Source organism: Copadichromis virginalis, linkage group LG12 (assembly GCF_057382275.1).
Source record: "Copadichromis virginalis isolate Kocher_CV1m ecotype Utaka linkage group LG12, C_Virginalis_male_GT1.1, whole genome shotgun sequence".
NCBI classification, from domain to species: domain Eukaryota; kingdom Metazoa; phylum Chordata; class Actinopteri; order Cichliformes; family Cichlidae; genus Copadichromis; species Copadichromis virginalis.
In genome coordinates, this window is record NC_140629.1 from 28,178,470 (window position 1) to 28,200,464 (window position 21,995).

The 21,995-nt window shown below is 41.1% G+C and overlaps 2 protein-coding genes across 4 annotated transcripts; one reads left to right on the forward strand and one right to left on the reverse strand.

The window, feature by feature from the left end:
• Positions 1–1,152: 1,152 nt before the first annotated feature.
• Positions 1,153–13,928, reverse strand: ark2cb (arkadia (RNF111) C-terminal like ring finger ubiquitin ligase 2Cb). Of its 3 annotated transcripts, none has more exons than XM_085475783.1 (8): positions 13,296–13,928; positions 9,328–9,658; positions 9,028–9,156; positions 8,213–8,342; positions 7,925–8,029; positions 7,492–7,587; positions 6,861–6,964; positions 1,153–4,900 (listed from the first exon to the last, which is right to left on the reverse strand). In XM_085475783.1, exons 1-8 carry the CDS (start codon positions 13,354–13,356, stop codon positions 4,783–4,785), a joined length of 1,074 nt encoding a protein of 357 aa, XP_085331909.1. In that variant the 5' UTR covers positions 13,357–13,928; the 3' UTR covers positions 1,153–4,782. The 3 variants fall into 3 exon arrangements, with proteins under 3 accessions (XP_085331909.1, XP_085331908.1, XP_085331910.1); XM_085475782.1 differs by having other exon boundaries at positions 9,028–9,159; XM_085475784.1 differs by lacking the exon at positions 13,296–13,928 and adding an exon at positions 9,775–9,872 and having other exon boundaries at positions 9,028–9,159.
• A 1,028-nt stretch (positions 13,929–14,956) lies between these two features.
• Positions 14,957–18,946, forward strand: LOC146697205 (ATP synthase F(1) complex subunit alpha, mitochondrial-like). The gene is made up of 11 exons (XM_085475781.1): positions 14,957–15,110; positions 15,575–15,650; positions 16,119–16,288; positions 16,468–16,641; positions 17,048–17,214; positions 17,320–17,620; positions 17,728–17,952; positions 18,058–18,165; positions 18,282–18,426; positions 18,512–18,662; positions 18,745–18,946. The coding sequence occupies exons 1-11, from the start codon at positions 15,051–15,053 to the stop codon at positions 18,821–18,823; spliced, it is 1,656 nt and encodes a 551-aa protein (XP_085331907.1). The 5' UTR covers positions 14,957–15,050; the 3' UTR covers positions 18,824–18,946.
• The last annotated feature ends 3,049 nt before the right edge of the window (positions 18,947–21,995 follow it).

Sequence of the window (21,995 nt, forward strand, 5' to 3'; positions counted from 1 at the left end):
GATGGTGTGATATGGCAGCCTCGCTTCTGTCAGTCTGCCGCAGGGCAGCTGTGGCCACAACTGTAGCTGCCTACACCAGTGTGTGAATTTGAGAGTAAATGAATAATGGAATTGTAAAGCGCTTTGGGTGCCTTGAAAAGCGCTAAATGCAATCCATTATTATTATTAGATAAAGACCTACACATACACATAATCACACGCATAATGTGATCATTAGAGTAACATTTTACAGTGTCCCAGTTATTTCTTTATATGTTGATTGTTATTTTTAAATAAGTGTATCACCACATGGACATTATCTATGATTTTCAGATTTCAGGTAATCTTGGATTGCATAAGAAATACAAAAAACAGAACTTCATTGTCATAAGTAGCTCATCTGGCTTACTGTGACTATTGTCTATAACAATTTACAAGGTATTGTAATCCGTGAAATACAGAAAGAAAGCGATATAGTAGGCTTCCTTGTCATTGTGGCTATATTGCACAAACTAATCAGGATGAAAATCCAGTGAGAACAATAAATGTGACCTCGAGCTTGACCGTGACCACAATATGGATGAAAATCCACTAGGTGATCAAATCTGACCAATACTCCAGGAGGATTAGTGAATCTTGTCAGCTGTGGATGGACAGATGACGGACACCTAGCCAAGGCATGACTTTATCGGTCATGCTTGTCTTATTAGTGAAGATACTTTAACAAGTGGGCAATATATTTGTCAACTAAAAAAAACCTCCACTTTAATATCGTCCTGATTTTTCTTTTTCTTTTAGCTGCTCCCTTTGGGGGTCGCCATAGCAGCTCGTCTGCCTCCATCTCACCCTATCCCTAGCATCCTCCTTTGTCAAGCCAGACCTCACACACCACACAGAGCCTGTTTCAGATACTCCCTCTCCTCTGCATTCCTGATTCTAGACCTTCCACTGTTTAATAACATCTTGATTGCTTAATTTAAAATCCAATACAGTGGTGTACAGAGGCAAGTTTGGAAAGATTGTGCCGTTTTCCAAAATGTGTGGACCCACTGTATGCTGTTACAGATCTGTCTGTGATATGTTGTCCAACACGTGTAATTCAGATAGCTTACAGTTCCATAAATGAAATGTTTTTTCTAAATTAAAATGACTCCAAATGACACACGGATCAGATTAGTTCTCAGCATTTTAGGCAGTTTATTTGAAAAACACATACAAAAAGATCATATACAAGACAATAAATAAAAAAGAGACAGAACAGTTTGGGTTAAGCTATGCAACTTTTTGCATCATCATTAGTAATAAATACAGTACAAAATCCACCCAGAGTGAATCTAAAGATTTTCCACAATATTCACTGATCATGTTATTCTTCATTATGATTTAGCTATTGCTTTCATATTATTGATACATACTTCTACTTTTCTATAAAATACTCAAGATCATAAAACATTGCGCGGTTACAGCAAAACAGCAGTGTGTTGTACAAAGATGGCCACTTCCCTTTTTCACTGGCAGGTTAATAATCAACATTTTTTCAGCAGCAAAGAAACATCTGAAATATTCAAGAAGGTACAGCATCATATTAAACACATCTACAGAGCTACTCCCACATACACATAGGAAAACCTGAGAAGGACATGCATTAAAAAGCTTGTGCTTTAAGTTCTACTGTTCATTCCGGTTCATCAGCTTGAGTTAATACTATGGCTACTGTCCAGTTCGCTCTGGAGTTATGGGGTACACTGTGGAGGGCACGGGGTAAGGCCAGTGAGAGCACGAAATGAAATCATAATAGTAAGACCAGCCAGCTTCATTCCAATCCAATATATGTTATAATAATTTGCAGGATTAGTAGAGTATTAATAAGAAATGCACACCGAAAACGTAGTTAGCTTATTATACCCAGGTGTAAAACATCTATATTGTATAACCACAGTACACCAGAAGTTTGCTCAATAAGATCAATGGCTCAAGTTAGCATGTTAGATATACGTTCCATAATCCCACACAAAGCAACTGCCAGCAACAAATAATACAGCTTGTAATGTGGGTCGTAAAGAGAAGCACTAAATTGAGACCCAGATATGATTTATATTGTGGTCAACTTAAAACGTGGAAAAACGAAAATAAATGTGACTGATTATGACAACAGAAGCGAGCTAAGACAAAAAACAAAAAAAAAAGGGCTGCACCCTGACATCTGCTTTGCATCAAAGCAGGGATGATGTCTAGAAAGTAAAACATTTATTAAAAAAGAAAAATCGAGAGATGATATGAATGGAATGTAATCCAGATCAACAGCACCATGCTGGCTAGAAAAAATGTGTCGGGGGAAACAACCCCAGTCGATTTTTCAACAAGTTTCTTTTTTTTTTTATCTCGCCTCCGAAAAAAGAAAACACAGACGGCATGCAAAAGCATCCCCACCGACCAATGCATAATGAGGTATTCTTTTTTTAATATTTTGTGTTATTTTAAATAAATATATTGATTAAATTGCAAAGTTATGAGATAGAGACATTAAATATTCCACCACGATAGCTAGCTAGCTACAGTTAGTAATAAATAATGATTGTTAAATACTTAAGGCATCTTTAATCACAGCATTCTATGTGAACTAGCAAACCTCCATTTTCATCCATCTGTAGTTTTTTGGATGGAGGTTTCATACGAAAAGAAAGGAAAAAAAAAAACAAACGAAAAAAACAAACGCAACACAAACAGTCAAGTTACCCTCCAATAATACACAAGGAAGCATGAAAATATTTAACTGAACTGGAACACAAACTCTAGGACAAGAAGAACCCACACCACCAAAACAAAAAAAGAAAAAAAAAATCAGGCAACTCCATATTATAGTGCATTTACAAAACACAAGCTACATTAGAACAACAATAAATATGTTTTTGCAGCATTGCAGCTTTTTCTTCACTATGGTTAAAGTGGACAAGGACTCGGCATATTAGTACCATGTCCAGATTGGCATGTGAGCAAAACAAAAAGAAAAAGAAGGAAGAAAGAAAAGTGTACAGGTAATAAAAAAGAAAGAACGAAATGGCAGGGAAAAAAAGACAATTAAAACAAAATTAATGTTAAGAACAATTGTTTGGTATTTTTCAAATGGATGGCTTTTTCTCCCTTTCACCCTCCTTCAAGTGAACTACGCCAACATGGTTCATGCATGATATAGAAAAACAGCTTCTATCACTGAACGTATCACAGTTGTTCTAGCAATACCATACACTACGACCATGGGGGGAGAGGGGGTGGGGACAGTCATACACATTCTAGCACATATCACAGGCAAACTAGTTTGTATTGTCCCTGTAACACCAGAAACAGTCTTTTTTTTTCTTCTTTTTTTGTTTTTAAATCAAACAGTGGGAGCAACTCAGATTGAAATGAAAGGAGCCGATACACAACAGAGGCCATTCACTGGATATAGAAATCACGTGTGCTTGTTCGATAGGCAATAAGGTTCTGGTGATAGGTAATACAAATGTCAGGTACTCTGATGGCAAGACTCAGGCACTGCATCCTCAAGCCCATGCCGGCCTCTCATGATCACGAGCGTGACCATGACCATGAGCGAGGCCACAGAGAGGAGTTGCTGTTAGACACGGATCCACCGGCAGCTCTTTGAGTCCTGTTAGGAGCGCAATGCTTAGCTGGTCGGTGATCAGTGTCTAACGGCAACTTTGGTCTACTCGGGATGAGTGGGGAAGGGTGCGGGGGAAGGAGTGGGGAAGGGGGTATCAGGTGCATTCTTGTCCTCCTCTATGAATGAGTGGGATCATCAGAGTCATAATATACGGTTCACATGCACAGACACAGTCCCTGTTTCTACTGCTCCACAATATTAACGACACAGCCCAAGCCTGCCATACAGCATGCACATCAGAGGCCTCTGCTCTAGATTATAGAGGCCCGACTACGACACTACACAGATCACTGGAAGCCATGCCTGCAGTTAGCGTTTTTAGCATCAACTCTGATGGCATCTACTAACTGTAAATCCAAAACCATGTTAGACAAGAAAGAGGGATTTTTGGCCTTTTTACATGACTAGCTCTTTCTCTGGTTGCCTACGATTAAACACACTGAATATTCTTACTGTTAGAGCTGTATTCACCCTCTCTGTAGGTTTTATTTTTCACAAACATATTTCTCAAAAGGCTTTTGCTTGCTACACAACACTGTTACTCTGTAAATACTTATTCAGTACTATACTCCATTACACCACAAGCGTTCAGCTACAAGAGTTCACACCAAACAACCTCATGCTAATCATTTGATAATGTTCTGTACAGATGTGCTGAGGGCTTGGGCAGAGTGCAGCTTCAAGGATTTTTCACAGGCCTGGGGAGAGGGATGGGGCAAAGGGTTTGGTTATAGTGGCAGAGAAATGGCCTTGATACACCACACTGAGCTGGGGAGGTTGGTCGTCAGAGTACCCTTTCTCTTGGCGGCTGTATGGAGAAATGTACACAATCTGACAGAACTGTGTGAAGCCTCAGCACATCTGTCCATACACGTCCACTCCTACCTTTAACATCCAGCCAAGTCCATTAAACCGAACCTCAGTCCAGGCGCCTATCTGTGCATCAACCCCCCCGTCCCTCGTTGCGTTGTAGGTGAGTGTGCTTTGTTGATCCCTCTGTCACAGCTGTCTCAGAAGGCAGGCTCGTTGAGTGATGCAGAGGGGAAGAGGGGTGTTTGGCAGAGCCTCTCCCCCTGGAGGGAGGGCAATGGAAAATTAACAAGACCAAGATCCATAGCTGCAGAAGTCAACAGGAGCTATCAACTGTCGGGGGTCAGCTGAGTCTCAATGTCCACTCTGCAGATGGGGCATTTCCTGCTGGTGGCCAACCACTGGTCCACACACGCCTGGTGGAAGAGATGCATGCAGGGTAATCTCCTGAGGAGACAGGAGAGACAAGGTCAGGAATTTAAAACAAGCGTAAAAGCGTCCTTCCAAAATGTCAAGCTGTGTAATAATCCCAGAGGTTTACGGTATAAGTGGCTGATTGATCACCAAATCTAGACAAAAGTCATTTTTCCTGGAAAAAAGAACATTCACAGAAATGTTGATTGCACACCACTGCTTTCTATTTTACAACCACAACATAATCAGCACGTCTTGAGAAGATGTTAAAGAGCAATTGCAGTGAAAGTTTTTTCACAGTGTGCCAATTACTTGCTTTTAAAGTAAGTGATTACACTGCAAGATTATTTACATACAAAATCTGAATTTCCTAATGTTTTCTAATGCATTTACTTATGCAGCTGAATGAAGTTGTTTTTTTTTTCATCTGTCTACAACAGCTGTTAAAGTTAAATTTGATATTTCACTAATTGTTAAAGAAAAAATACCAAAAAACACAGAGCTGCTGCTTCGTCAAGGTGAGAATTTGCTGTTTTTCTTCACCAATGAGTGAAAGTAACTAAAGCTTTTTGACAATACAAGCACACCATTTTCTCAAATAACAAAAACAAAACTATAAATGGACATTTGTATGATTTTTTTTTCCTCTTTACACCTTTTTTTACACTCTTAGGTTGAATAATATTTAATATTAAACATTTAAAGGTGGTTTCCTGCTTGATGTGAACCCAGAAGTGACAACAAGCTTCATCCTTCAGCTCAACTAACAGCTGGATAAAACAACTGTTGTTGCTCTGCTTTGTTACACAAACTTCACGGTCTTTAAGGCTTCCACATGCGTATGATTCATAGGTCTGTCATACCCAGGAATCCATTTGTATCCAGAATAAATCCAGCCATTGGACTATGATTCACGTTTGACATCTGAAAGCAGCTCACATTTGACTTTCATATGTGGGGGGAATAAGCTTAAAATGAACGTTGTACGTCATAAGGAGGAATTCTGTGTTTGAGGTACAATAATGATATATTTACTGTAGGTGTTCCCTCATATCAAATCACCCGATATGTATTTTAGGACCACACGTGCCAAGATTTGCTTGTGTCATAAATAATGGAGGATTTTCAACATAAACCAGAGCAAACGTAACACAATCAAGCTGAGATGTTGGGTGTACGCTTTATTTGAATAGAATTAAAGTCTACTACCATATCACAGCTCCATCCCTCCCTTAAATGCAGAAGATTCTGTTTATTCTTGCCTCTTTTCCGCCTATTCAGTGGGTAAAATAATATGCTCTGTCACTTCTGAACACATCACAACACCGGACACACATCAAAAGATTTTGCGAGAAGCTAATGCTGCCCGCGGGGAGGGTTTTTAAGATGAGGTGCTGGGAGAAATCCAGTGATGGGATTTTAAGACATGAAGCTTTTTAACTTAGGTGGCAGAACCAGTTTAGGGTTTAGAAATGCTTAGATCCTGTGTCTTTATATCCAGTTTATGGGAAAGAAATGTGGTTAAGGATAAATTAGTAAATTAACCTCTGAGGACTAATCATCCTGAAAAGCATTTACCCTGACAGGCTTTGGGAGAAATTGTTTTTTAGAGGGGTAACTAAACCCAGTTGTCTGTGAGGGTAATGCAATTAGTTTTGTAGGTATTAATATAGTCATGAACCCAAGTTAAGGGACACATTTAAGTTTAGTTAGGAGATGAGCAAAGTAATTCAGATTCCTCCTGAGGGGGACATGAATGTGTAAATTGAAATTCAATGCAATGCATCCAAATCCACAAATCAACCTCAACCTGCTGTTACAGGCACTAATCATCTAACTGAACCACAGTGGTACATTCACTGAATGACAAACAGACTGATAATGCGATACTATTTCAGGATGTGAGAAACAAATACATCCTTCTAGGAAAAAAAGCGCTTTTATGCGCAGCCTACATCAACATCTGCATAACCAACCAAAGAAAAAGCAGTACCTGACATCCTCGCCATCCTCCAGCATCGACAGACATATGGTGCATTTTTCATCGGTGTCAAGCTCCTCATCATCCAGACACATCTTCAGGTCCTGTGGTATTCTCTGCACAGAAAACCACACAAGAGCAAACACACTTTAATTACTGAAGTGTGCAGTGTTTATGCCACAGGGGTCTCTGAGTCAGCTCAGGCAGAATAAAAAAAAGTCTTTGAATTATACTTCCCAGAAAAAAATAGACATCAAGATGGAAATGACTCAATTACTCCTGCTCACTCAAAATGTACCAAATAATCTTGCATTCTGAGTATTTGGGTCATATTTGGCATAGACGTTTCTTTAAATTCATTCCACATACATATCTGCAGACAGCTAGATGAGTCATCCAGCGCCTTGAACTGTGAACACTGCAGCCCTGTCTCACTAATCTGGCAACGGAAATTAGTTTGACCTTTGAACTACAGTGACAGACGTGACCTTCATTCCACTCTCGTCTTTGCTCTTTGATCCTTTCAACCTGCTGCTGCCTTTCGCTATCCCTTTCTTTCGCATCTTCAGTTCTTCCCCTTTACCGTACCACATCAAAAAGGTATATTTAATCCAGCAAGGAGCTAAAGAGTCTCCAGCCCTACCTTTTTGTACTTGTGGGGGAAAGTGAATCTCTCAATGGTGGTTTGGACCGCTCCACGGTTTACGCTGCCCAGTCTGTCCTCCAGCTGCAGAAGCTCCTATGAAAAAAAATCCCAGTTGCCTTTAAAGGAAGGACCTTTCTGTATTTTGCCACTAAAATAACAGAAATAAATATGCACAATAAAAAGATATTAAAGTGTGTAATGTAATCAAATCGGTGCCTTAAGGAACAGGACACCTTGCTTGAAATGAAAACAAATGACATGAGATTAAAGGCAGCTGGACCATTTAAAGCATCTGGAGCCCTGGGTAATTGGAAATAAGAAAATCAGCTACCACTCAAGCCTATCCAGAGATTGGTCACAGAGAAAACAATGATAAATTAGTGTAGACTGGTGCGTCTGCTGAGGAGAGCGAGGAAATAGGCGCACAAACCTCATAGCTCTCTCTAACTGCAGATGCGTGGCGGGAGGGGTTGAGACTCTGCAGAGCCAGCAAGTGCAACTGGGGATATGGGTAGTTTCTGATCTCATGGACAACCTAGGAGATGACAGATAAAAGAAGCTAGCGTCAGCTTTGCAGCAGAAATCAGAAAGAACAATAGGGACACGGGTCATCCCCGGTTGCTGGGTGTTGAGATTAATCTCAGAAACCAGGAGAAGAGTCGCCGTGAGTTCATCGAGATGAACATGATTGATCGTATGGAGGCAGAGGGGAGCTCACCACTTGCGTTGAGGCATTGTTTCTAGGGAAGTGGTGCATCCTAGGAGAGGTCAAGTAGTGCTGATAGTGCTGCGGCAGCGGGTGGATGTGATACTGGTGGGGGGGAAGCCCAGCGTCCACACTTAGATCCCTGGACAGAAACGGAAAAAACAAATCAGCCAGTGGAACACTGCGAGGTCTCTGGAACACTGAGCTTCGATAACAGCAGACTTGTGTACTTCTGTAGCTGCTCAATGGGTAAATCTTTTAAACGGTGAGATTGTAATATGATTTTTAAAAAATATATATATCCCCATACCAGGTCAGATACAGCAAATTTGATTACATGAAAATTGGTTATCATGCAAGCAAATGTGTGAGAGTTGATATTATAAAAGTAATCAATACACATGGACCAGCAGAAGGTAAGTGGACAAATGGCTGTAGCACACATAGCTAAAATTAAGCGATGAGCTACTTAAATAAATACATTAAGAAGAAGTTTGGGAACTTCTTGATTTTTTGGGTCATTATTTTGTGTTTGTTTTTTGTTTTTTTGGTCTTTATAATTTGTACTCTGTGATTTCACTCAAGACTCCCATTGACAAGAGTGCTACAACAGCAATTTATTTGCTTTCAACTCTTCATCTTGAACTCATTCATTCAAATCTAAAATGTGTCTGTAACTGACATTTATCTTAAATGGTCTAAAGATGAGCTGGTAAAAAATGCTTTCACATTACGAAATAAGGTGTCTGTTGATGTTTCCTCTAAAAAAAAATAGCTTTTTGCATCTGTGGCGCTGCATGTGTCGTTGAGAGAGATGCACTGCTTACCAGTCTGTGCCCTCAGCCAGGTAGCGGGGCTGCTGAACCACAGGCTGCGGAGGGACATGGAGGGGGGGAGCAAACTCATAGCCGGGTCGCAGCCTGTGGGGTTGGTGAGGAACTCTCTCTGGGGTCCGTCTACTAAGACAAATAACTAAGCATTTGAAAACATCCTGGAAAATAAGAGTTTATCATTTAAATTTAAAATGTCACTGCACAACTCCAGTAGTTACCAACGAGGTGCTTAAACTAAATATTTTGCCTTTTCCTCTCTATTTTTTTTTTTGTACCATAAAGCTGTGTGGATACCTGGAGGGTGGCAGGATGTGTCGGTGCTGGGCCTCGAGGATCTGCTGCTGGAGGAGGTATTGCTGGTGTAATGCCTGAGGTAGGAAGGGAGGGGCAGGGATGTCCTGGAACTGGGGAGCGGGCAAAGGGTTGAGGGGCGAGTGGAGCGGAGGGCCGTGTTGGTGGCTGGGCGGGGCCAGGTGGGGGTTAATGCCTGACTGTGGCTGCCCTGGGTGGGGCATGGGGAAGTCCATGGGCAGCGGGGCCTGAGGACCTAACTGGAAGTGCCGGCAAGAGGTAGCATGGCTGTGCTGCTGCTGCTGTTGTTGCTGTTGCCGGTTGAAATGGGATCCTGTGGAGTATAAGGAGAAGTTGTCAGGTACCTGAGGGGGGAAATTAGATGGAATTAATAGTAGGTGAAATGTGGTGTCACTGTGTGTGAGATATAGCATGTTAATGAAGCCCTACCTCTTACCTAGGGTGAAAAATACTTCTGTGGGGGTGGGAAAATGATGGTTACCACAAGTACCATGAGAATGAAAACCATTTTTGGTGCTCCACACAAAGCGCAAGCGTTCATTTCTTTAAATGCATTTCCAGCCCCTGGATCGACTCCTCGTCTTCACAGACAAAGGAACTGGATCAGAACAGAAGAACCGTACCCCTATACAGATATCGACGTAGCTCAGTTCTTGTAAATTCTGCAGCTGACAGCAGGTCAGTGCACTCAGAAGTAAACCATTATTACCTCACTGCCTGTAAGAAATACATTAAACTGTTTCTCTGCCAAGTCTCTATCTACACAACTGTAAAGAACAACCTGTTCCATATAAAAAAATTAAACTAGACATTAAATTCACATTATAAATGTGCTCTACTGAAATCAGCTGTCTCTCTGTGTTATACACTTCCAGTAAAGCTCTGCTATTCTTCTCCCATATGAACATTCAGGAGTTGACAGGAAATAGCTTGAATGCTTTTTTTAACTCTCTCCAACCACAGCTATTTGGCAACTGCAGCGAACAGACTGCTGTCGAGACTTGACAAGGAGTGGAAAATAAAGACATAGGCTAGCTTGTGCTGTGTTGCAATATGGTTTTAATACCCTGGTTAAGCTTAAGGAGACCTTTTTGTATCATAGTGGGACTGAGAATAATTAAATTTAGCTTTGATCAGATTTTGGGGGGAGGGGATCTCTGCCAGAGGGAACCACAGTTATGCTCTGCCATGTCTGACTTTTAAACAGTTTCTTATAGAAGTGCAAAAGACAAGACTACTTTGCTCGTAAACACTTGATTTCTCCAAAAAAATAAATAAATAATAATTTATGAAGAAAAAGGCAAAGTCTACATTGCATTTACTCGGAGCACGCTTGAAAATTGCAGTTTGAATTTTAAATACAGGAAAGACAAGCAGTGTAGCTTTCCAGATTTCGCATTTCAGCTTGACAGTTTGTCAGCGTAGCCGAGCAAACAAGATATGACCTTGCTGCCGTGGGTCAAAGGCTCAGAGTCTAGACTGCAAGTAGCACACTGCGTTTTCAAGCGTCTCAGTGAGAACGATCACCATGAATGACAGCAGATAGACTCATTCAGGGCCCTGCGATGAAGTAAGCGTGGAAATCGTCTATCTTTGTCACAGCAGGAGAGGAGGTGGGTAGGTGGGTTGGTGGGGACAGGGGTGGAGGGAGGGGAAGGAGGGGAAGGAGGGGGGGAGCAGATAGGGGACAAGGGAGAGGGAGGACAATAAATGGAAATCAGCAAGAAGCACACTGAAGGTTAGGAAAAACACTATATTCTTTATTGAAAAATATTAGTATTTGTGGAATTTGTGTTTTCTTTCTTGTTTGTTTGTAATAATAGTATAACTCCATGCAACAAAAATAAACAACATACACTGAAGGCAAGGCCCACCATGCTCCATATAGGGTTAAAAAGAACAAAAGCGGCATCCAATGAGCAGACGTGTTGGCTACAGCACATGATTTCAGTACAGCAGGGTACATCTTTTCTACAGAAAGATTACATTGGATTTTTCACTAGTCAAATGTAGAAAAAACATAAACAAAAAATTATGAATCATAAATGTGACCATGCATTGAAAGTACTATTACCAGAACAAAAGGTAAAGAGAAACCACAACCAAACAATAAAGACGTTATTACTAATAGAGGATCTCTTTAGCAGTGCAGGAAAAATAGGCATCCCTGTGAAATGGATAGCATTTTGGTCTTATGTTAGTGGGGTAAATTGAGAAGTGATGAACCACCAGTGAGCATGTTTTCCTACTTAAACGTTTAGAGTTTCAGATGCCTGTAAAAGGGCAAAACAGGCCCTGACAATTCAGTGTGATTCAAAGCTTGAAATTTGCAAAAAGGGAACAAAAGGATTACACAAAAAAAAATGGAGACAGTTATGGCAGGTTGTTGTGTGGAGGTGCAGTGTACCTTCAGTCATTTCAAGTGACATCGCCACTGATTTAAATGTTACGTTTTTAACAGTAAAAAATGGCATGCGCGTGGTCCCAATTTGCATGCTTTAATTTATTTATTTGTTGTTGTTTTTTCAATCGCAGGTCACTTTAATCATGTACATTGCACCTTGTGTGAAGAGAAGAAAAAGATGAGCCAAATTCTGGTGTTCAACAATGCAGTGCAGTATTTGAGATCATGCAAAATGTATCCACTTTACAGGAATTTACAGCATGTTGTCTATCAAGACTGGATGGGAGGTACACAATGACATTCAACTGATCTAGAAAAGAGCTAAAAATGTTTACTCAGTGCTACAGCAATTTGACAGAAAAAAAGACCAAAAAAAAGGTGCTCTGTCCTAGGTGTTAGATATTGTTTTAGTCTGTTTAACATGGAAAGTCTATGGCTGAGTACATCTTGGGAAAGGGGGGGGGTGCTTTTTTTAATACCAATGTCGTCTTCTGATGGAAAGAGGAAATGAAGAAGGGATTCACAATACAGCTAAATGCAGAGAACAGGCAGAGGCCACGCCACACCACACAGCAGCAGATGATCATTAGCTACACAATGGGGGGGGACGACAAAGATCTGATAAATGCAGAATGTAGAGCCAGCCTCCATACTATGAAACAGGGAAATAAGAACAGAAATAAAAGCACAATGAAAATCACTGATGCCACTGTTGTGAAATTAATGTTGCACTGTAGCTTTATCATTGTTTAACTGATACCCCACACTCGATTCTTTTTGCAATTCGGCAGCTTCAAACAAACAGCTGCTGAATTGCCAATTAGCAAATGAGAGAAAAGGGCGACGGATACACTGATAGCCCGGAATTAAAGGCTCCCGGTCGACTGGCCACTTATCGATTAGCACACTGGCCAATTGAGAGGGGTAATAATTGTAATAACTACTGGAATCACGGTGGAAAAAACGGCGAGCGTTAGCAGAAGCAGATGATCTTCAAATGACATCATCCGTGCACAGATAAGCTGACTGGCTGGACAGGCTACGTCTATTTTGCGGTATTTTTCTTTACAGCACAAACACGGTAGTTTCGAGGAAACGTTGAATATTTTTCTTAAAACCTCACAAATAAAAATGCACCGTGCGTTAATAAAGACGTCTTTTTATGTAGGAATGTGTTTCTTTTTCTTTTTTTTTACATGAGGCATTTTGGCCGCATGTCGCGTGCATGTGCAAGCCTTTGTGAGAAATGTTTCAAGAAATAGTCTGAGCCCAAGAAGCCAGTTAGCTTATCTGTAGCAACGAAGTTAATTTTTAATTCGCTGTATTTGCACCTAGCAAACCTTATAATTCGGTGCCTTATATTAATCTGCGACGGATGCGAATATAAAGCGTTATCGCGTCGGCAAGCAATTTGACCATTAATTTCATGCTAGCTAACGGGAGCTAACCCAACGGCGGAGCTCGAGCTAGCTAGCCCAACAGCTGCAGTGAATATTAAGATAAACAGGGCACATGTTTTGGATCGATATGAATATTAATACCGTACCTCTGTTTCTTACTGAGCCGAATACAGGAAGAACCAGATATCCGACATGCACTAACACCATCCTGGGATCCTTATTTTATGATTCCGCTGGGTTATTTGGAGATATACAGTGGTAGTAGCCCATGCGGATCTACATTCAGGCGGCTGGTTGTTGCTGGCTGGCTTGGCTAAACACTACAGGCGAACCAAACCAAATGACTGTCTGACTCGCCTGGTTGTCGTTGACAAAAGCAGACATGTCATTTGTTCTACGGAGCAAAAGAGGGCGATGTTGCAGCGCTACATGCCAAAGCTGCAGCTATCTCTGGGTTAACCTATCCGACCTTGCAAAGTTAATCTTTATTAGAAACAATGTAAACACATTAACAGGCTTAAAAACGCAAACGGCACATTGAAGTAACTTGTAGTCTTGACTTTAAATAATGAAATCTTTACTTAAGGGCCACTGTTGTTTATTAATGTATGTCCGCAACATTAGCAGACTCACTGGAAACCCATTTGAAAGAAATGGTAGAATATACATATAAAAATAAACGCATTAGAGGCAAAGATGTCCTGGCTAGATGCGCTAAGGCCTACATTTCCCATGATTCAACGCAATTGCTCTTTTCTTAAGCATTCGCAGAGAGTAGGAAATAATCAAAAATATGATTTCCCTGTTAGCAAAAAAAAAAATCACACTAAGGTACCCTCAACTCGGAAAAGCAAGTTAATAGATAAGATAAATAAGTACGTATAAGAATGTTATCGCGTGCACTTCAATATACTCACTGGCCGATTTGTTTGGTTTTGTTTAGTTCCCTGTTAATGTAAATAATCAGCCAATCACATGGCACCAGCTCAAGGCACTGACCTGCTGAAGTTCAAATAGAGCATCAGAATGGGGGAGAAAGCGAATAGAAGTGACTGTGAAAGCGGCGTGGTTGCTGGTACCAGATGAGTTGGTATGAGCATTTTACAAACTGCAGACGTTATGGGATGCCTTGTTGATTTTAGAGGCCAGGGGACTATGTTCTGGCTGCTTTGAGATTATAGGAAGGCAACAGTAACTCACATAACCTCTTTTAGAACCAAACTTGGAGAATAGAAGTTCTTCTGATGGCTGTTATCAACAGGAGCTTTCATTGTACTCAAATGGTCTCCACATTCACCAGATCTAACTCCACTAGAACACTTTTGGGATGTGGTAGAACCAAAGATCAACTAAAGTAAAGCATTATCTACTATTATACTGGGAACTGCTTTTGACTGGTTGTTTAAAGGCATTAAATTAAAAGAGAGGATTATCTTCACATGCATCGAAAATATATATGCATATAAATGCACTAAATTCAGAACAGCAATGTACCAAATCCCAGTCTGTTTTGTTAGTTGTGCCTTGCTGTTATGCTTTATATTTCTCTTGTTTTTTATACGTCCCTCTTACTTGTTTATATTTCTCCTGTTTACTATTTATTCCTGCTGTCTACTATTTATATTTTATGTTGGCACAGTTGGTGCAAAGCACCCACAGTTGTACATCTTTTTTTTTCTTTTTGCCATTTTCATTTAAGTTAAGTTGGTTTGCACAAAATAACGTTTTTATTTTGTGTAACGTATAATTTCCGCGTCAGTAGGGGGCACCGATGAGTATTAAAGTGGGAACCAGGACCAGAGTCGCATTAATAGAAGAAGAGTTCATTCAGCCATTACATTCACTCACAGGCAGGTCGGAGCTGCTAACAGTTGAGGACAGGTCATTAGCAACCCGAGAAAATGCTATCCGTTAGAGTTGCAGCAGCTTTGGCCAGAACCCTGCCTAGAAGGGCTGGATTCGTAAGTACTTTAACCAAGCAAGTTGCATTTATTAAGAATATTGCAGTAAGTTTATTTAATATCCGTGCGAGCATTTATGGGCGTGAAGGGTAACGTTAATGCCGCAGGCCGCTAGCTAACCTGTCACCGGCTTACGAATACCCTTCTAATAAGTCCTAGTTAATAATCGATGCTAAAAGTCTTGAAATTGGATGTTTAATCGTGTTTTTTTTTAATGTTGCCCTTGTGAAGTGACTGATTTCGTCCTGTAGCACTAAATGTAGCACTCAAGCTAATGCTAGCTGTCAGCTAACAGCTCATTCAGCCACGCTTTGAAGGTCAGAAAGCCTGACAGCGCAACTCCTCTCCGCTGCACAAACTTACATTTGCCTCACTGCAAGAAGCGCAGTTGTAATCCTTATTTAAATGTCTCTTAACTTTCATTTGCGCTCAACTTTTAATTAAGTGCTTGTTATTGAATCCAGGTGTCAAAGACTATTCCGGCCGCCTGCGTTGGGGTCAACCACCTCCACACACACAGACCATGGCTGCAGAAGACAGGTGAGAAAGTCAAAAACAACAGACCAGAAACTTCATCCTGTACAATGCAGGGCATCTCATAAAGGCGACTTATTAAAATAATTGGTTCTGCTATGCCGGTGAAACTGCTGTGTAATCCCTGTGTGTACGTCTAAGAACACCTTATCTTAGAAAAGGCATCATCAGTGTTTGGTGTTTGAGACCCACATAACTCTTCATTCTAATTATGTCATTTAGAAATTTAAACCATGCATATTTTCATTCTTTGGTTTTGTTTTGTTTTTGTTTGTTTTTTTGTTTGTTTTTTTTGGTAAAAGCACATTGAGGTAACAAAATTAATCCTTTTTGCAGCATAAAACCATGAAGGTTTCACAACTGTTTCTCAACTGTTCCTCTACTTCTAAGTGTTTCAATAGATTATTGGGGAAAGCTTTTCCAGTCATTTTAACATCCAGTTGTATTTATTTTTTGACATTTTGTCTTTCACAGGCACAGCCGAGGTGTCCTCCATCCTGGAGGAGAAGATCCTGGGAGCTGACACCTCTGCAGACCTGGAGGAGACAGGGCGTGTGCTGTCTATTGGTGACGGTATTGCCAGAGTGTATGGACTGAGGAATGTCCAGGCAGAAGAGATGGTGGAATTTTCCTCTGGCCTGAAAGTAAGTCCAAAGGCACAAGGTTTCTCTCCAACCTGCATATCTTTTATATATAAAAATGGTTAAAGAGGAGCGCACCGTGGGTTTGTCTTGTTGAACAAAATTGTGAAACTAAAAAATGCTAACAGTTTCAATTCAGTGATGTTATGTTTTTTCAAGAAACCATATTTATTATCCTCCAGGGCATGTCTCTGAACTTGGAGCCTGACAACGTTGGTGTTGTGGTGTTCGGTAATGACAAGCTGATCAAGGAGGGCGACATCGTGAAGAGGACCGGTGCCATTGTGGATGTTCCTGTGGGAGAGGAGCTGCTTGGCCGTGTAGTGGATGCTCTGGGAAATGCCATCGATGGGAAGGTAATTTAAAAACCTTTAAAAAATAATTTTGTTTTGGATTGTGACATTCAAGTTGATTAACTAGGGCCTTTTTAAAGAACTCATCACCAGACATTATCTTGTAGAGCAGCTAGATTACCTATTAATCAGCAAAATTGCCAGTTTAAGTTTTCATAAATGACCTTGTCTCTCATTAGTAAGCATCCACGAGTTATTTGGACCAGTGACGAAATCTTGCCTGTTTTTTTTTTTTGGGGGGGGGGGGGGGTTTTGTTTGGTTCTTTTTGTTTTTCTACCTATTCATGACTAGTTCAGTAATTAAATGGCAGTCATCGCAACATGACTTTTATTTCCCACCATTATAGTACTTGCAACCATTTTGATGTTGAAGTTTGCCTTAAATTGACATTCTCTCTCACTCTCTCAGGGTCCTTTGGGCTCCAAGGTCCGTAGGCGTGTGGGTCTGAAGGCCCCAGGTATCATCCCCCGTATCTCTGTGAGGGAGCCCATGCAGACTGGAATCAAGGCTGTGGACAGTCTGGTGCCCATTGGCAGAGGCCAGCGTGAGCTGATCATTGGTGACAGACAGACTGGGTAATTATCAAAATTCACAGATGGTTTTTAACAGTGGTTTGGTCTTGATAGGAGAGCTGTAGATGAGTGGAATATTTTTTTTAAGTTCAATATTCCACATTCCAGCAAAACTGCCATTGCCATCGACACAATCATCAACCAGAAACGCTTCAATGACGGAACTGATGAGAAGAAGAAGCTGTACTGCATCTATGTTGCCATTGGACAGAAGAGGTCTACTGTGGCTCAGCTGGTGAAGAGGCTGACTGATGCCGATGCCATGAAGTACACAATCGTGGTCTCTGCCACTGCCTCTGATGCTGCTCCGCTGCAGTACCTGGCTCCATACTCTGGCTGCTCCATGGGAGAGTACTTCAGAGACAACGGCAAGCATGCCCTGATCATCTATGATGATCTGTCCAAACAGGTGAGGATTTGCAGATGAATCTGCAAACTTTATTCATCACTAAAGTTTAGCATGTTGTGCAAATGTCACTATTATTCTCAAATTGAATAATTTTCTTTCTCCCACAGGCTGTTGCCTACCGTCAGATGTCCCTGCTGCTCCGCCGTCCCCCTGGTCGTGAGGCCTACCCAGGTGACGTGTTCTACCTGCACTCCCGTCTGCTGGAGAGAGCTGCCAAGATGAACGACAATTTCGGTGGTGGCTCCCTCACCGCCCTGCCTGTCATTGAGACTCAGGCCGGTGACGTGTCCGCCTACATCCCCACCAACGTCATTTCCATCACAGACGGACAGGTTTGTTTGAAAAGTGTTCGGAGCTGATGTTTATCTGTTCATGTTTTGTATTGCACCTCTGACTTCTCCATGTCGTCCCCCCCCCCCCCCCCCCCCCCCCTTTAGATCTTCCTGGAGACTGAGCTGTTCTACAAGGGTATCCGCCCAGCTATCAATGTGGGTCTGTCTGTGTCCAGAGTAGGCTCTGCTGCCCAGACTAGAGCCATGAAGCAGGTAACATCTGGCTGACCTCCTTTTTAAATGTATTCAAGAATAAGAATTGCATATAATTCAGCCGCAGGGCTAAAATCTTAGGTTCTCTCTCATTTCATATTTTCCTAACTTTATAGGTGGCTGGTACCATGAAGCTGGAGTTGGCCCAGTACCGTGAGGTGGCTGCCTTCGCCCAGTTCGGCTCTGACTTGGATGCTGCCACCCAGCAGCTCCTTAACAGGGGTGTCAGACTCACTGAACTGCTGAAGCAGGGCCAGTACTGTGAGTTACTATTATTATTTTTATTTCTCTAGAAATCCTCAGGGTATTGTACAGTGCAACTAACTGTCTTTAATGGTTCTTCCAGCTCCCATGGCCATTGAGGAGCAGGTAGCAGTCATCTATGCTGGTGTCAGGGGTCACCTGGACAAGATGGAGCCGAGCAAGATCACAAAATTCGAGAAGGCTTTCTTGCAACACATTTTGAGCCAGCACCAGGACCTGCTTTCCAACATCAAGTAAGAAGAAAAACAAATCTGTATGTTTGAGCCTTTAAAAACCAAAATTGTTCAATCTGATCTCATCCGTTTTTCGTTTCAGGGCTGATGGCAAGATCTCAGAAGCATCAGATGCTAAACTGAAGCAGATTGTACTGAACTTCCTGTCCAGTTTTGAGTAATAGCACTTCGATTGATCTTCAGTGAGCTAACTGTCTGTGTCCCCATTCTGCTTATATATGTGAACACACTGAAGGCCAAAACCTCCATGTACAGATTTGTCCAAATAAAATTTTACAACCCTGCGGTGGTGTAAAACTCTTCTGATTGTTTGGTCAGTTTGGAGTTCAAGTTGGTTCCCTCTAAACAGTTTTCAGTTTGACGAGAACAAAAGCAAACATGTTTTGAATAGATCTATTTAAATATATCGAAATGGAGAGGGTGATACTGCACATAATGAATTCATGAATGCTGTTTACTGTAAGTCGTTCTTAATAGGAGCATCATATTAAAAGGGGCTGATAAATGAGTATAGATTGACTTAAATGATTTTCTCTGCTGGTTTCAGAACTTGGAGGGAAATGTAAGCCCAGTTTCTCAACTGTAGGGGGAAAATGCTTAAATAAATTCAGTGACGCTGTCATGAATCAGATCCCTGAGTACTGTCTTATGTTGAGAGATTGAAGAGACAATGTTTGTCTGCCTGGCTTAAATCAATACTGCATTTTTTACAGCTCAACGTGTATTTATGCAGTTTTTAAATCTCAACAAATGACTACTTAAAGGAGCTGCAACAACAAAATGTTTCATTGTGTATTGACTTATTCTTTGAAATGAAAGTTCCTCACAAAAGGCAGTGCCTTCTAGCTATGCTTTTTCTTAACAAGCTATGTCAGTGGGAGAAATGAAAAGTGGTAAATCTACATAGGTTTCTCTTCATGTCCAGCAGGTGGCCATAAAATCTTAAATACTGCTGCTAATGAGGCTAAGAGGTGGTTTACCACTAGATCTTAGCTGTTGGCATTGTTGACCTGGAGTACAAAAGAATTGTTAGAAATTACAAGATCACTGTTTATGATGTAAATTAAAACAAATGCAATGATTCGTGTATCTCATAAACCAAATTTTATTCACTGTAAAATATGAAACAAGTGTTTAAACTAACACATTACTAACACATCTGAAGAAAGTTGGGACACAAGGCTGAAAAAGTAAGTGAAGTAGAAGGAACATTTCACAGCTAATTAGGTTAACTGTTAGCAGGTCAGTACTACCTAGTGTAATACCCAGTATTATTGGGTATTTTAAAAAAAGCATCTTAGAGAGGAAGAGTGAAGACTTTTACTATCTCATCATTTACAATTACATCATTTAATATCATCAAAGGGCTCTGAGAATATGGAGAAATCTATGTAGGCAATGGACAAGTTCAAAAATCAGTGTTGGATGTCTGTGACCTTCAGGTGCTCAGACAGAACTGCATTAAAAAGCCATGATTCTGTCATGGAAATCACTGCATGGGCTCAGGAATCCTTCAAGAACTCAGTGTCTGTGAACACAGTTCTCCATGCCATCCACAAATGCAGGTTAAAGGTCTTCTGTACAAAGAAGTACCCATATTTGAACATCCAGAACACCACCATTTTTTCTGGGCCAAAGCCTATTTAAAATGGACTGAGGCAAACTGGAAAACTGATCAGGTGGAAAAAAATAAAATAAAATTCATTTTGGAAAACATGGACGCCACATCTAAACTGAAGCAACGAGTCACCATCCAGCTTATCAACTTTCCAAAAAACCTGCATCTCTGATGGTATCAGAGTGACCAGATATCCCTATTTATGTGTTAAAAAACAATTCAGTAAGATATGCCGTTTTAATTGTTAAGTTAGATATGGACAACTCTCAGCACTGTCCCACACAATTAGTGCTTTCCCCAATCGATGCTGAAAACTATGTACAGGTAGAGCAATATATGGACCCATCCAGATGATGTTGTTTTATTTGCATCTTTTACCAAGACAATGCTAAACTGCATACTCTAGCAGCAGGGCTTCACTGTAGAACTGTAGGCAGGCTTAACAGGCTAAACTGGTCTGCCTGCAGTCCCAGTATGTTATCAGTTGACAACATGTGATGCAGCATAAAACAAAAATATAGAATAGAATAGAATAGAATAGAATTCAACTTTATTGTCATTGCACATGCACAGGTACAGGGCAACGAAATGCAGTTTGCATCCATCCAGAAGTGCTTTAGTGATATAGATATATTACAATATATATTAGCAATAATATAGATATGTGAGTATATTACAGAAATGGGTCTATTATGGTATGTTATAATGTACACGGTATGAAGTATGTTGTGAATATTCTATAACTATAAGTATGTACAGGCTGTAGTGAGTACAAGCTATGTACAGGATATGAACAGGATATAAATATGAAAAACTATACAGAATATGAAATACATAACTTTACAGAATCTGGGATATACAGCAATACAGAAATGGGAACTATGCAAGTTGTAAACAGTTGTAGGATTAAAGATTATCGAATGTACAGAATGATTATTTACACAGAGCTATACATTAGTGCAGTTAAGATAAGTGAGGGTGTAGATAGTTTCTACAGAGGCTATATAAAGTGCTAGTGGTTGTGAGTGGTGGTTCACTCCATGTTATTATTGTGTTTGAGGGTACAGTTGTCCATTGTGTGTGCGTGTGTATGTTCAGTCCATGAGTTTAACGTGGGTCAGATGTCAGGAGGCAGAGTTCAGGAGTCTGACAGCTGTGGGGAAGAAGCTGTTCCGGTACCTGGTGGTCTTAGTCCGGAGGCTCCTGTGGGGCCTCCCAGAGGGCAGGAGGGTGAAGAGTCCATGTGATGGGTGACTGGGGTCTTTGATGATTTTCCCAGCCCTTTTCAGACACCGCTTCCTGTAGATGTCTTTTATGGCAGGAAGTGGTGCTCCGGCGATGCGCTGGGCAGTTTTCACGACCCTCTGCAACGCCTTCCGGTCCGAGGCAGAGCAGTTCCCGTACCAGACTGTTATACAGTTGGTCAGGATGCTCTCGATGGTGCAGCAATAGAAGTTCACCAGGATGTCTGAGGACAGGTGGTTCTTCCTCAGAGTCCTCAAGAAGAAGAGGCGCTGGTGAGCCTTCTTGACCAGCTTGGAGCAGTTGGTCGTCCAGGTGAGATCCTCGGAGATGTGGACTCCCAGGAACTTGAAGCTGCTCACACGCTCCACAGCCGTCCCCTTAATGTGGATGGGTGGATGTGGGTCAGCATTCCTCCTGTAGTCCACGATGAGCTCCTTGGTCTTCTCGGTGTTAAGCAGCAGGTTGTTTCT

What these genes read in the sequence shown, in the direction of transcription:
- ark2cb (XM_085475782.1), bottom strand. Translation starts at nt 13,356, where the DNA reads ATGGTGTTAGTGCATGTCGGATATCTGGTTCTTCCTGTATTCGGCTCA. An exon ending in CTGGCTGAGGGCACAGACTG is followed by an intron (nt 8,343 to 9,027) that starts GTAAGCAGTGCA and finishes GTTTCTGTCCAG; the next exon opens with GGATCTAAGTGTGGACGCTG. An exon ending in GAGGATGGCGAGGATGTCAG is followed by an intron (nt 4,901 to 6,860) that starts GTACTGCTTTTT and finishes CTGTCTCCTCAG; the next exon opens with GAGATTACCCTGCATGCATC.
- LOC146697205 (XM_085475781.1), top strand. Translation starts at nt 15,051, where the DNA reads ATGCTATCCGTTAGAGTTGCAGCAGCTTTGGCCAGAACCCTGCCTAGA. An exon ending in AATTTTCCTCTGGCCTGAAA is followed by an intron (nt 16,289 to 16,467) that starts GTAAGTCCAAAG and finishes ATTATCCTCCAG; the next exon opens with GGCATGTCTCTGAACTTGGA. An exon ending in ATTGGTGACAGACAGACTGG is followed by an intron (nt 17,215 to 17,319) that starts GTAATTATCAAA and finishes TCCACATTCCAG; the next exon opens with CAAAACTGCCATTGCCATCG.